The following is a 14,926-nucleotide window of genomic DNA, read 5'->3' as shown; positions in this document are numbered from 1 at the left end:
ACTTGCTCAAGGGCAATTAGGGTTGGGCAATAATTGCTGGCCTTACCAGTGACGCCCAAATCCCAAGAATAAATATTTTTTTATAATAGAAGGACAAGAGCAGCAGGCACATGGGAACACCATCACCTCCAAGTCACACACACCATCCTAACTTGAGCATATGTCATCCGTTCGTTTATTGTTGCTGAGACAAAATCCTGGAGTTCCCTATCCAACAGCAGTGTGGGCATATCTGCATCACACGGACTGCAGCAGTTCAAGATGGCAGCTCACCACCACCCTCTCAAGGACATCTGAGGATGGCCAATACATGTTGACCTTGTTCGTAATGCCCAAACCCCGAGAATAAATTTTCCAAAAAAAAACTTACTGAAACCTTCAGTGAATTGCCTTTCTCTTTTTTTTTAGATTACACACCTGGAAAGTGATTTAACTCTAATACGTCAATCAGGAGGATGCAGTGTTACGTTCCAACATCTCACTCTACCAGAAGGAATGGTGCCTTCTAGTATTGATGTCATCAACGCTCTTAATGAATATTTAGTACAGCTGCTACAGGTATGCAAATGTTTCCTGTTAGAATATAGTAATAATTAATTCCAGCACTTATTCTGTTATTACTGTTTACAATGTAAAGTCATGAATGTGTGTTTGTGATGAAATTTATCAGCAATTTATGAAATAAAAACAGTAGAAAATTTTGGGAGTTCAAAGTTGAATGTCAATGTTAGTTTCCCAGAAGCAAAACATAGCAATTTTTTTTGATGTTGTCTTTATTGTTTTACTGGCAGGTTACTAAATAGACCAGTAGTTGCTTGAGAATCGTAGAAATCATAGAAAGTTTAAGGCACAGAAAAAGGCCACTTGGCCCATCATGTCTGTGCCAGTCGAAAAACAATCCATCTATTCTAATCCCACCTTCAAGCATTTGGTCCATAGCCCTGCAGATTATAGCACTTGAGGTGCATATCCAGACTCCTTTTGAATGGGGTTTCTGCCTCAACTACCCTTTCAGGCAGTGAGTTCCAGGCCCCCACCACCCTGTGGGTGAAAAAATATTTCCTCATCTCCACTCATCAATCATAAAGATGTTATGCAATCAAAGGAAGTTTGATGATATAGTAAAACCTAACATTCTTCATTTCAGAATTGTTTTCAAAAACTGTTTTATGACCTAATTTTCTTCTCTTTTCTCTAGAGAAGACATTGGCTCTTGCTGTGGTACAGTTCACTGGGAGTCAACAGCATCCCAACAGCTTGCCAAATTACCATTCTTCATCTGTAGGCCTAATTCATGAGTTTTGGCCAGCTGGCTGATCTTTATATAAAATGTGCAGCACAAAAACAAGCCATTCGGCCCAACCGATCCATGCCCATGTTTATGCTCCACAAGAGCCTCCTCCATCTTATTTCATCTAACCCTAACATATCCTTCTATTCCTTTCTCCCTCATGTATTTATCTAGCTTCCCCTTAAATGCATCTATGCTATTCACTTCAACTACTCCTTGTGGTAGTGAGTTCCACATTCCAGCAACTCTCTGGGTTAAAAAAAAGTTCTTCCTGAATTCCCCAATGGATTTAGACTATCTTATATTTATGACCCTTAGTTTTTCTCTTTCCCACAAGTGGAAACATATTCTCTGTCTACCTTTTTAAATCCTTTCATAATCTTAAAGACCTAAGACCTTGCAGGGTTTGCATTTCACAGCCACACATCCTTTTGAATAAGGGTAAAAAGTAAGCATAAAACTTCCCGATACTCTGTGTTCTCCACTTTCTCCCCAGCCATACCTTCCTCATCATTAAATCCCGTCCGACCATGTCTCTCCACTCTTAGAGAAGGCAAAGTTCAAATTTTCCAGAGCACGTACGTTGTTATATCTTTGAAAGCTAAGCAAGTGGTGAAGGACAGAATCAGAGCTTAATCTTTACACGCTTACAAGCTTTTATTTACACAGTTTCAGTCTGCTCCTATATGTAGGAGCATAAGTGAACCCCAGTTAATACTCACCACCTGAATACAATTAAAAACTCAGTTAATATACAATTAACATACCTCAGCCAAGTAGTCAGATAAATTATGCACAAGACTCTCCCAGGATAGCTGGAGAAGATGTACTGGAGTGAGTTCCATGGGCCACGTTGTACAATAAGGTGCAAAGATACTGGCAAGTGACCCATTCATTCATCGGAGTATTAACAGACAGATGACTCTGTCCTTGCTCTTTGTCAGTAGTTCTCTGTGACCCATCATCAGAAGGTACACGAGAGATTTGGCTTGATTCTTCCTCTTTTTTTTCCTCTTTTTTTTCTAGAGGCTTTTGGCACATTCCCCTTGTCCCAAATAACCAGAATGCACACAATTCCATTTCTAACTGATCTTCTTCTTTCCTCCTTTGAAAATAAATTACTTTCCGAGCAATCTTTAATTGCCGCCCTCTACTAATTTTGCTGCTGGCAACCAGTAGAGTGGTAAGGTTAATCGGCTCCGCACCTTTTTTTATTTTGTGGTTCCCCAAAACTGCTCAGTCGGGTCAAGTACCTAGTCTATGCTAAGTGCCCTCCGTTGATAGCCTGAGAGTAGAAATGTAGGCATGTGTCCACCTGCCACGGCCCTTCAGCAATCGCAAACCTTTTTGAAAAAGGAATATTCCCTCCCACCATTTTACCACTAAAGTTGTTATCAGGAGACTCTTTATCTTTTTTAGGAAATCTCAAATAAAGAGAAAGAAGAAAAGAAACTGCAAGAGGCGGCTGAAGATCACAAACGCAAATTTGCAGTAATTCGTCATCAACAAGGATTGCTGTATAAAGAATATCAAAGGTATCAAAACACAAATTGTTTCTCAATAAACAGATCATTATCTATTTCTGGAATTATGCTCAGCATGACTGGTCATTCTGAATACTCCTGTATTGGTTATTTTGTTCTTTTAATTGAAACCCAGACACTAGAGTGCACCAATTAAAATACTGGTTTTGAAAACTAGAATTAAACACCGTTATTGTCAAAGAATGTTGCTATACTACAATGACTAAATTCCTGCTCATAAGCTCAACAGCAACGATGGAACAAGTGAATTCACTCCACTGTTGTTGGTTCTAAACTTGCCTGACTGCTTTAGTCATCTGTATCCCTTTCTGTGACTGGTCACTCTTGGCATTTTCTGTCCAGCACTTCCTTAGACTTTCCTGGTAAGGAGTGAGGCCTAAAGGAGGCACTTCTGCATTGGTAAACAACTGCACCACTGCACCTGATGACTCCCCCAGGCTCTCACTAGTGGCTACAAGCACCATGCCTCGAGAGCCTCAATTGGCGTGCTAAACCCAGTGAGAGTAGCCAAGGAGTGATGGCCGAATGCTTGGCGAGTTCTAGACCTCTGAATTACGGAGGATGGAAAAGACAATTTGTGCCGGGTCCCATGTTCACCGTTCAGGAGCCAAAGCAGGAGCAAGAATCTTTTTATGGGTACAAACATCATGATGCTATAACTAACTTGAAAACAATGACTGATATTCTTATGTACAGCGAAAGGGAATCCTGGCAAAAGGATATTCAAAAAATTGAAGAAGAAAAGAAAAAGTTTGAGGATTTAAAGGAACAAGATCAAGTAAAAATTGAGGAATACAATGTAAGTGTTACACAAATCACTAAATGTTGGTGCACAGGTACTAAAACTTATCAAAAAGCCTGATGGATTGTTTGCCATTAACTCAAGGAAGTTGGAACACAAAGGGGAGGAAGTGATGCTTCAATTGTACAAAATCTTGGTCAGACCCCATCAGGAGTTCTATTCTGGGCTCCAAACCTAGGAAAGATATATTAACTTCGGTACAGTTAAGATTCACCAGAATGTTACCAGGTCTTAAAGGACAGGCTTGCATTTCCTTGAATACCCTTGATAAGGTTGAGGAGTGATCTAATTGAGGTGTTTGAAATGAGTGATGGGTTTGATAGGGTAGATAAAGATAAATTTTTTTTGTTTTTGGGGGAAACAAGAACACAGGACATAACCTTATAATTAGAGCTAGGCAGTTGAGTGATTAGCACCTTCAAACCCATGACCTCTAATATCTAGAAGGACAAGAGCAGCAGGTGCCTGGGAACACCACCATCTGCAAGTTTCCCTCCAAGTCACACACCATCCTGATTTGGAAATATATCAGCTGTTCCTTCATCAGCACAGCAAAATCTTGGAACTCGCTCCCTAACAGCACTGTGGGTGCACCAACACTCCATGGACTGCTGCGGTTCAAGAAAGCGGCTCACCACCATTTCCTCAAGAATAATTTGGATGGGCAAGAAATGCTAGCCTTGCCAGTGACATCTAAATTCCATGAACAATTTTTTTAAAAGCTTTTTCACACAAAAAGTAGTAGAAATCTGCAGCCATGTAATCTCCTGGGCAAGGCCAAAAACGGCAGAAAAAATTCAGGGCCAATATGGAAAATATCCTCTGGAAAATTCCTCTCTGACCACCTGAGGTGATCAAAAACAGTGCAGGAGATCACATGGACCAAGTGTTATCTATAAAGATACATTTTCTATATGGACCAGTCAGGAACTGGTCCAGCTCCCTTTTGAAGGTATCATCAAATATGGAACAAAGGTGGGTAAATGGAGTTGAGGTGCAGAGCAGCCATGATTTAATTGAATTACAGAGCAGGCTCTCGGGGCTGAATGGCCTTCTTCTGTTCCTATGCTTCTGTGTTAGATGTTGTTTAAGCATTCATCCAGCTATATTAAAATTAGAGAAGTACCCCTGGCCTCGCATACTGTGGCAGAGTCAGTGCCAGAGGTTTCCAGCAGAGACACTTAGCTCCAGGATGTCACCTCCACACTTTTTGTGACCCTAATATGGTTTATTTTCTCTTTCCAAGTCCGTAAAAAAATGTAAACTTTTTAAAGAATGCATAGTACAATTGATGCAAATAGGTAATTCTTTATGTCCAAATATGTAAACTGGCTATAATTCATGATTTATACATAACTGGGAAATTAAAAAATTGTTGCATAGATCAATATCAAATATATGGCTGTAGAAATTGCAGCACTTGTTTTTGGGCTCTACACAGAAACCTAAGGCCCTAAAATGGCAGACAGGAAGCCCAATATCAGGAATGCCTCAGAGCTCACCATTCTGCCCCATGTCCCTCGCGCAGCATAACTGGGTCTACCCGAATTTTTCAGTAATTTTCCTTAAAGTTTTTTTTCTGACTGTAGGAAATTATAAACCATATTGTGTAATTTTGTAACTATTCTCCACTTCTAAATTAGCAACTACTGGAAACACTTCAGATGGATCCTGATGAAATCAAGAAAAAACTTGCAGGGATTACTAGCAAATTAACTGTCCTGCGGGTTAATGAAAGTTCCTTAACAAGGCGCTACACAACCCTGCTGGAAATGGAACAGCACCTAAGGAAAGAAAATAACAAGCTCAAGAGTGAAATAATAGGCATGGAGGCAGCTGTTGGTGAAAGAATTGGATACCTGCAGAGATTCAAGGTAAGTACCTATTAAAGGCAGAAGGGAAATAAAATGGAAACTGGTTCTTTGGATTTTTCTCCGATGTAAATAACTTGGTTTATGTTGCTAATGACCAAAGCACAAGCCTAGTTTTACAAATGCAGGTCTGATGTAGATACCTTCTCAGGTGCTGTGGTGTCAGTCGATTTTGATAATTGGTTTGATTGTTTTAATCACACTGCCCTATATCTACATTGTCACGTGGAGGTGTAACAATACCCTTGTCACACAGGGGTGTAGCAACACTATCCCCTGAACCAGATATTTGTGTAATTCACACCTGAGTTTCTTCAATTTTCCATAGTTGGACCCAGCAAACACTTGATGAGTTAAGGGCAGGTACAAATCATTAAGTTGCTTTATTTCACAGTTGCAATTATTATCAAACTCACTTCTTTCAACTTCTCTTTGCATAATTATATAAAAATAAATAATGCCATGGTTCCCCATATCATTGGGTCATCTTACTTGCCTTAAAGGACATGACTTCTAACTACCCTCCTAGTTTTGGTGAAAGGCCTTGCAGCATTCCCTTCAAAAAAACATGCTGATGGCCCAGGGCTGAATTTTACCAGCTCACCACCAATCTTGGCGGTGAGCTGCAAAGATGGCGGGGCGCATGTACCTGATTTACTCCGCGGAGCGCCATAGTATTATACACGGGGACTCATTTACATGGCCAGGGCGGACTGGCCCTGACCTGCTTCAAGCCCTTCAATGTAATTGAATTTTTAAAGAAACCAGATTATAATAAACTGAATAAATTTATCATGACCTTCTTCCCCTACCCCCCCCAATGACATTAAAATTTATTACTTGCCCTCTTCCCCCCCCAAAAAAAATCTTACCTTGCAATCCTATCCTGCCCCCCCCCTCAAAGTTAATGAACTATGAAATTTACCCCTTCCCACCACCCCCTAGACCAATCAAAAAGGTTTGACCCCAGTCCCCCCGCCCCGCCCTGAAGCCTTATCTCCTCCCCCCTCCCTGCCAGTGTCCCGCCATACTTCACTGGTCGGAGATCGGATGGTATGGGAGTGCCGGCCACCGACCGTAATATCGGAGCGGGGTGGCCGGTGTGACGAGGTCAGTAATTATTGGTTCATTTACAGTTATTAACATATTGAAATGTTGGTCCCATTGCCTAGTGGTGGGGGGACCGCCACAAGGCCTCGCCGCTGCCAATAATATTGTCAGGGAGTGTCCCAGGCTTCTCCCAGAGACATTTTCCAGCCCCCCGCCCCCACCACGACCCCAAAGTCGGGGGGCCGGTAAAATTCAGCCCCCTGTATCTCTGGATTTTATCTGGTTTTATTCACAGAGATCAAGACAAATCACCTATATTGGCTTTAAATGTTTTCCAATTGCTGAGAGAAGCTAACAAATTGCTTATTCTTTGCAATTTGTAAAGAAACTGCGTCATAGCTAACTCATTAACATACTAATGAGTTAACATATAACTATGGCCTTGGGGTCTTTTTTTTAACTTGCATGAATGCCTGTGCTCTAAAACAGAAAAAAATTTAAAGATAACCAAAATCTTTCTGTGGAAAAATGTTTGAAAGGTTCCAAAGCATAACACCCACAGAACTCTGTTCCATTTGTACTTATATTTCTAACTTACTAATTTTTCCTGTTTGAATTTCATGGATCAGGAAATTTGCACTTTGTATAGTTGCATCATTCATCACAGAACACCAGGATGAGTTAGTGTCTACGGTTTGATATATGTAGATTAGTGAGAACATTCATTTAAGCTTTATATGTGGCTCTGGGGGACCCATGTTATTCACTTCGATGACAAAAAGTTTAAACAAATTTACCTACTAGATTTGGAGAAGGAATAGAAATGTTACTGAACTATCACCGATATTGAAATAATCTTCTTTGGCCTCCTTATCTCCAGAGACAATGGGTAAGCGCCTGGAGGTGGTCAGTGGTGTGTGGAGCAGCGCCTGGCGTGGCTATAAAGGCCAATTCTAGAGTGACAGGCTCTTCCACAGGTGCTGCAGAAAAATTTGTTTGTCGGGGCTGTTACACAGTTGGCTCTCCCCTTGCGCTTTTGTCTTTTTTCCTGCCAACTGCTAAGTCTCTTCGACTCGCCACACTTTAGCCCCGTCTTTATGGCTGACCGCCAGCTCTGGCGATCGCTGGCAACTGACTCCCACGACTGGTGATCAATGTCACAGGACTTCATGTCGCGTTTGCAGACATCTTTAAAGCGGAGACATGGACGGCCGGTGGGTCTGATACCAGTGGCGAGCTCGCTGTACAATGTGTCTTTGGGGATCCTGCCATCTTCCATGTGGCTCACATGGCCAAGCCATCTCAAGCGCCGCTGACTCAGTCGTGTGTATAAGCTGGGGATGTTGGCCACCTCAAGGACTTCTGTGTTGGAGATACGGTCCTGCCACCTGATGCCAAGTATTCTCCGGAGGCAGCGAAGATGGAATGAATTGAGACGTCGCTCTTGGCTGACATACGTTGTCCAGGCCTCGCTGCCATAGAAAATACCTTCATCGTAGTCTGTATTTAAAGATCATTAATTACCAAATTCACTTTGCGCTGTTGTGTTTTTAATCCAAGCACTGAGTATATTACAGTATCTCTTTTTGTTTTGTATTATAAAAGTTTGTGGTGTTTATTTGTTTGCTGTTCAATCTATTTCTAGGACATGGCTAGTTTTAAAATCGCTGCATTGCAGAAAGCTTTGGATGAAAGTGTACCTTTAACAGATCTGGAACGAGCTAACAAACAGTTTAATGAACTCACAGCTAAGTACAGGGATCTGCTGCAGAAAGACAACCTGTTAGTCCAGAAAACCACTAATCTAGAGCATTTGGAGGTAAGCAAATAATTACAATTTTTAATTTTTATGTGAGGTAAATTATTTTCATTTTTGTTTCTCAAGCATAATAAAGGTGTGTGAGTAATATGGAAAAGGTGTTTGTGACACAATATTCATTTATTGAAAACATGCCTTGTACAAAAATAGATCATTCCATCAATCTTTATGTGGAAGAGTAGTCTTAATTGCTTTTAAAATTATTGTAACTTTTTTTTAAAAAAGAAAAGTTACGTGTTTGGGAAACTGAACCTTTCACAAATGTTGATTTTATCCACTGGGTTTATCCAATGATTTTTGGCTTTACTGCCTGGGTGTTAAAGAAAAAAAACGGGCAGGGAACATAGCCTGCTAGTAGCGGACCCCACCTGATACCGCTTCCATTAATTTAAATATCTCTGTTACCAATGTGCGATGCTCCCCACCTTATTTTCCTCTCTACATTCTGCATAAAAAGGCATTTCAATACTGAATGAAGTTCCCAAAATGTATCTCTGTTCAGAATAGACTATGAAGAAAAAAGGAAAGCTGTTTGCTTTTTGTTTCTGGGCATAGCGTGTAAATGCTACTCGAGCACTTGAGCTTAATAGATAGATGTTAGCAATAATGAGGGCTGTAAAGTAAAATAAAAGATGAGTTTTATAAGCCACCAACTTGCTTTTCTTTAAGGGTGAAAATACTGTATTACATGAGCAAATTAACACCTTAAATAAGGAACTGGAAATTACAAAGGAAAAACTGCACACCCTGGAGCAAGCCTGGGAACAAATGGACAAACTAGGTAAGTGGCATGTGACTGTCACAGAGCCAAAATATTTTAAACACTTAACTAAATATCCATTTTATAACTTTATTACTTATCCCCTGTTTAATTTGATTGCATTTCACTATCTTGCAGGCTGGTATAAACTTGCAAGTACTCTATCGTGTTGGAGTTTTCAGGATAGATAGCACTTTCAGGTTTTCTGTTCTGGGGGAAATTAATAAACCTGATACAGGTGATTACCATTTTAGGTTTTATTTTAGGAGGTCCTGCTGCCATGGATAAAGCAACAAAAGCAGTTACCAACAGTGAAATTGTATCTATATCCAAAAAGATTACCATGCTGGAAATGAAGGAACTAAATGAACGGCAAAGAGCAGAACATGCTCAGAAGATGTACGAGCATGTACGCAACACACTAAAACAAGTCGAAGAACGGAACTCTGAACTTGAAACAAAATTTTCTGAGGTATGTTGCACTTGTTTTTATATATGTGTTTGTCAGTGTAAAAATTCTAATGGATTATTAGTATTCTGGTTAAAGATACACAAAGTACATTGTTTGAGAATAGGGTCGGAGAGTCAATGCAGGCATGATTGGCTGAATGGCTTTTTTCTGTACTGTAAAATACTGAATGATCCCTCCGCGACACCCTCGTCCACTTCTCCATTGCCCCCACCACCTCGTCCCCTTCCCACGGCACTTTCCCCTGCAATCGCAGGAGATGTAATATCTGCCCATTTACCTCCTCTCTCCTCACTATCCAAGGCCCCAAACACTCCTCTTTTTACTGTATGGTATTCGCTGCTCACAATGTGGTCTCCTCTACATTGGGGAGACCAAATGCAGATTGGGTGACCGCTTTGCAGAACACCTCTGCTCAGTCCGTAAGCATGACCCCGAGCTTTCGGTTGCTGGCCATTTCAACACCCAACCCCCCCCCCCCCCACTGCTTCCCCAGCCACACTCATGCTCACATCTCTGTCCTGGGATTGCTGCAGTGTTTCAGTGAACATCAGCGCAAGCTCGCGGAACAGCATCTCATTTACCAATTAGGCACACTACAGCCTGCTGGACTGAGCATTGAGTTCAATGTCAGAGCATGATGGTCCCCTTTTTATGTTTAGTTATTTTTTCTTTTTTATGTGGTTATTTTATTTTAGTTTTTTTAGTTTGGTTAGTTTGTTTCTACTGTGCCTACCCACAGTTACTGTTTTAAAAATTTTTTTTTAATGTTGGTGCTTGGAGCGCTTTGTGCTTTACAGTCAATTCACACCCTCTCTGTACTAACACTTTGTCTTTCAACACACCATTAAAATACTATTTGCCTTTGTTCCATGACCTTCTGGTCAGCTATTCTCTGTGACCCTGTCCTATCAACACCTCTTTTGTTATCTCTTGCCCCACCCCCCGCTTTACTTGCTTAAAATCTTTTAAATTTCTAATATTTGTCAGTTCTGATGAAGGGTCACTGACCTGAAACGTTAACTCTGCTTCTCTCTCTCCACAGATCTGCCAGACCTGCTGAGTATTTCCAGCATTTCTTGTTTTATTTCAGATTTCCAGCATCAGCAGTATTTTGCTTTTATTTTATGTTTGTCATCTAATTTGTATCATTCATGTAACAAATTGTGGTTTGTGATTATTTGTTTTTTTATTGATACTTGACCAACACATACTTTTGAGTTGTGATGTCCTGTGGTATGCCGGCTACATAAAAACATCAAATAAAAAATAGGAGCATGAGTAAGCCTGATCAATAAGATCATGGCCAATCTTCGACTTCAACTCCACGTTCCCACCCAATCACCATATCCCTTGATTTCCTTAGAGTCTAGCAATCTATCGGCCTCATCCTTGAATATACTCAACAACTGAGCATCCACAGCTCTCTGGGGTAGAGAATTCCAAAGATTCACAACCCTCTGAGTGAAGCAATTTCTCCTCATCTCTGTCCAAAATGGCCAAGCCCTTATCCTGAAACTATAACCTCTAGTTCTAGACTCTCCAGCCTCCCAGCACCTACCCTGTCAAATCCTCTTAGAATCTTTTTTGTTTCAATGGGATCATCTGTCATCTAAACTCTAGAAAGTATGGGCCCATTCTAAACAGTCTCTCCTCACAGAACAAGCCTCTTATCGCAGAAATCCTTGTTCTATTTCAGAAAGCCAGATGATGAGAATAGAACTAGAGCCTAATCTTTATACATTTCATAAGCTTTTATTTACAGAGATATACATTACAAATGTGTGAATCCCCAGTTCATGACCACCACCTGAATACAATTAAATAATCAATTATTATACAGTTAACAACTCCACCTTTGGAGGTGTGACATTCTGCAATGTATTTTAATCTCCTGCCTTTCTCATTCAAACAGCCTTGTTCCCACAACATTATGCAGTTGAAAAGAACACTTGCTTCTACTATTGGCTATGTTGCTTTTGAACTAAACACAAGGGGCTGGATTTTGTTCCCAGTGTCGGGTTCCGTTGATTGGGGGGGGCCGGAGAATCGGAGCAGCAGCGGCTGCCACGGAACCCAACGCTGGGATTGCGATCTTCCCGGGGGTGGGATAAGCCTTCCCATCCAGAGGCCAAATAAGGGCCTCTTCTCGCCGCCGGTGGGATCTTTGTGGGGCCTCCGCCACATGGGGAGCATGCCTTGAAAAACGAGGCACCCTCCTCTTGGGCTTGGGGTGGGGTGCCTCCTTCGTGGGCAATTTGTGGCCCATGGAGGACCCCCTTCCCCATCCAGGGAACCACTGTACTCCCCAGGGCCCCCTGCTAGGGCCTTACGGACTCGCCCCAGCGACCCCACCCTGCCTACCTCGGGTGCAGAGTTCCACCGCTGGGCTTGGGCCCAAGGCCTTTGCAGTACCGGCAGTGGCCACTGCTCCCAATGGCGCTGCTGATACTGTTGAGCTGCCGGCGCTGTGATTGGCCAGCAGCTCTTGGGGGTGGGAATCCCCGTCCCTATTAGGTGTTTCAAGGGACAGGGATCCCGCCTCCTTAAACCTTGACCTCAGAAGACCAGAGAATTGCTCTGGAGGTCAGAAAAATTGCAGAGGCGGGATCCGCTCCACATCTTCTTCCATCTGGCGCTGGGAGCCCCGCCTCCTGCATAAAATCCAGCCCTAGGAGTTTTCAAAAGCAATGAACAGGATCGAGACCTCTGAGTTCAACCCTTTCTGTGTAGGAAAGTGTCCGGTTTCCACTTGGCACCTACTTTAATACCATAATCATCCTTGTCTCAGTGGTCGCACTATTGCCTCTGAGTTGAAGCCCCCAACTCCAGAGACTTCAACACATAATCCAGGCTGACACTTCAGAGTGATACTCATGGAGTGCTGCAATGTCGGAGGTGCAATTAATCAGGTAGATGTAGAAGATCCCATGTCACTATTCAACGAAGAAGAGGAGAGTTCTCCCCTGATATTTATCCCTGACTAACATCTTTAGAGCAGGTTATCTGATTAATGTATCCTATTGCTGTTTGGAGGACTATGCTGTGCATAAAATGGCTGCCATGTTTCCCTATATTACAACAGTGAGTACATTTGAAAAAGTACTTAATTGGCTATAAAGTACTTTGGGATGCCTTAAGCCAGATAAATGCAAGTCCTTTGCTATTATCAAGATGGAGTTCATTTTGTGGTAATGCAATGGCATTGGGAGATGTATAGAACAGAGAACAAAGAACAGTACAGCACAGTACAGGCCCTTCGGCCCACGATGTTGTGCCGAACCTTTAACCTACTCTAAGATCAAACTAACTACCTACCCTTCATTCTACTATCATCCATGTACCTATCCAAGAGTCGCTTAAATGTCCCTTATGTATCTGCTTCTACTACCACCGCTGGCAGCGCATTCCACGCACCCACCACTCTCTGCGTAAAGAACCTACCTCTGACATCTCCCCAAAACCTTCCTCCAATCACCTTAAAATTATGCCCCCTGGTGATAGCCCTTTCCACCCTGGGAAAAAGTCTCTGGCTATCCACTCTATCTATGCCTCTCATCATCTTGTACCCCTCTATCAAGTCACCTCTCATCCTTCTTCGCTCCAATGAGAATAGCCCTAGCTCCCTCAATCTTTCTTCGTAAGACATGCCCTCCTGTCCAGGCAGCATCCTGGTAAATCTCCTTTGCACCCTCTCTAAAGCTTCCACATCCTTCCTATAATGAGGCGATCAGAACTGAACACAATATTCCAAGTGTGGTCGAACCAGGGCCTTATAGAGCTGCAGCATAAACTCGCGGCTCTGAAACTCAATCCCCCTGTTAATGAAAGCCAACACATCATACGCCTTCTTAACAACCCTATCAACTTGGGTGGCAACTTTGAGCGATCGATGGACATGGACCCCAAGATCCCTCTGTTCCTCCACACTACCAAGAATCCTGTCTTTAAGCCTGTATTCTGCATTCAAATTCGACCTTCCAAAATGAATCACTTCACACTTTTCCAGGTTGAACTCCATCTGCCACTTCTCAGCCCAGCTCTGCATCCTGTGAATGTCCCGTTGCAACCTACAACAGCCCTCCACACTATCCACAACTCCAGCAACCTTTGTGTCATCGGCAAACTTGCTAACCCAGCCTTCCACTTCCTCATCTAAGTCATTTATAAAAATCACAAAGAGCAGAGGTCCCAGAACAGATCCCTGTGGAATACCACTGGTCACCGAGCTCCATGCTGAATACTTTCCATCTACTACCACCCTCTGTCTTCTATGGGCCAGCCAATTTTGTATCCAGACAGCCAACTTTCCCTGTATCCCATGCCTCCTCACTTTCTGAATGAGCCTACCATGGGGAACCTTATCAAACGCCTTGCTAAAATCCATATACACCACATCCACTGCTCTTCCTTCATCAATGTGTTTTGTCACATCTTCAAAGAATTCAATAAGGCTTGTGAGGCATGACCTGCCCCTCACAAAGCCATGCTGACTGTCTCTAATCAAACCATGCTTTTCCAAATAATCATAAATCCTGTCTCTCAGAATCCTCTCCAATAATTTGCCCACTACCGACGTAAGACTGACTCGTCTATAATTCCCAGGGTTATCCCTATTCCCTTTCTTGAACAAGGGAACAACATTTGCCACCCTCCAATCATCCGGTACTACTCCAGTGGACAGTGAGGACGCAAAGATCATCGCCAAAGGCGCAGCAATCTCTTTCGCTTCCCGTAATATCCTTGGGTATATCCCGTCTGGCCCCGGGGACTTATCTGTCCTCATATCATTCAAAATTTCCAGAACATCCTCCCTCATAACCTCAACCTGTTCGAGCATATCAGCCTGTTCCACGCTGTCCTCACAAACGACCAGGTCCCTCTCACTAGTGAATACTGAAGCAAAGTATTCATTTAGGACCTCCCCTACCTCCTCCGACTCCAGGCACAAGTTCCCTCCACTATCCCTGATCGGCCCTACCCTCATTCTGGCCATCCTCTTGTTCCTCACATAAGTGTAGAACGCCTTGGGATTTTCCTTAATCCTACCTGCCAAGACTTTTTCATGTCCCCTTCTAGCTCTCCGAAGTCCATTCTTCAGTTCCTTCCTGGCTACCTTGTAACCCTCTAGAGCCCTTTCTGATCCTTGCTTCCTCAACCTTAAGTAAGCTTCCTTCTTCCTCTTGACTAGCTGTTCCACATCTCTTGTCATCCAAGGTTCCTTCACCCTACCATCCCTTCCTTGCGTCATCGGGACAAACCTATCCAGCAGTCGCAGCAAGTGCTCCCTAAACAACCTCCACATTTCTGTCGTGCATTT

The 14,926-nt window shown here is 42.6% G+C and overlaps 1 protein-coding gene across 8 annotated transcripts in view; it reads left to right on the top strand.

Annotated features, from left to right (window-relative positions):
* The window catches only part of cep290 (centrosomal protein 290), a 249,852-nt gene that overhangs the window by 166,711 nt on the left and 68,215 nt on the right, over positions 1-14,926 (top strand). For all 8 annotated transcript variants that reach the window (XM_068050269.1, XM_068050268.1, XM_068050270.1 and 5 more), the window contains exons 22-28: positions 409-558; positions 2,711-2,826; positions 3,532-3,634; positions 5,281-5,511; positions 8,204-8,377; positions 9,047-9,158; positions 9,404-9,609. In XM_068050269.1, coding sequence (XP_067906370.1) covers positions 409-558; positions 2,711-2,826; positions 3,532-3,634; positions 5,281-5,511; positions 8,204-8,377; positions 9,047-9,158; positions 9,404-9,609 — 1,092 coding nt within the window. The remainder of the gene's footprint in view (positions 1-408; positions 559-2,710; positions 2,827-3,531; positions 3,635-5,280; positions 5,512-8,203; positions 8,378-9,046; positions 9,159-9,403; positions 9,610-14,926) is intronic.

This window comes from Heterodontus francisci, chromosome 18, assembly GCF_036365525.1.
Source record: "Heterodontus francisci isolate sHetFra1 chromosome 18, sHetFra1.hap1, whole genome shotgun sequence".
NCBI classification, from domain to species: Eukaryota; Metazoa; Chordata; class Chondrichthyes; order Heterodontiformes; family Heterodontidae; genus Heterodontus; species Heterodontus francisci.
This window is presented reverse-complemented; position numbering and strand designations above follow the sequence as displayed.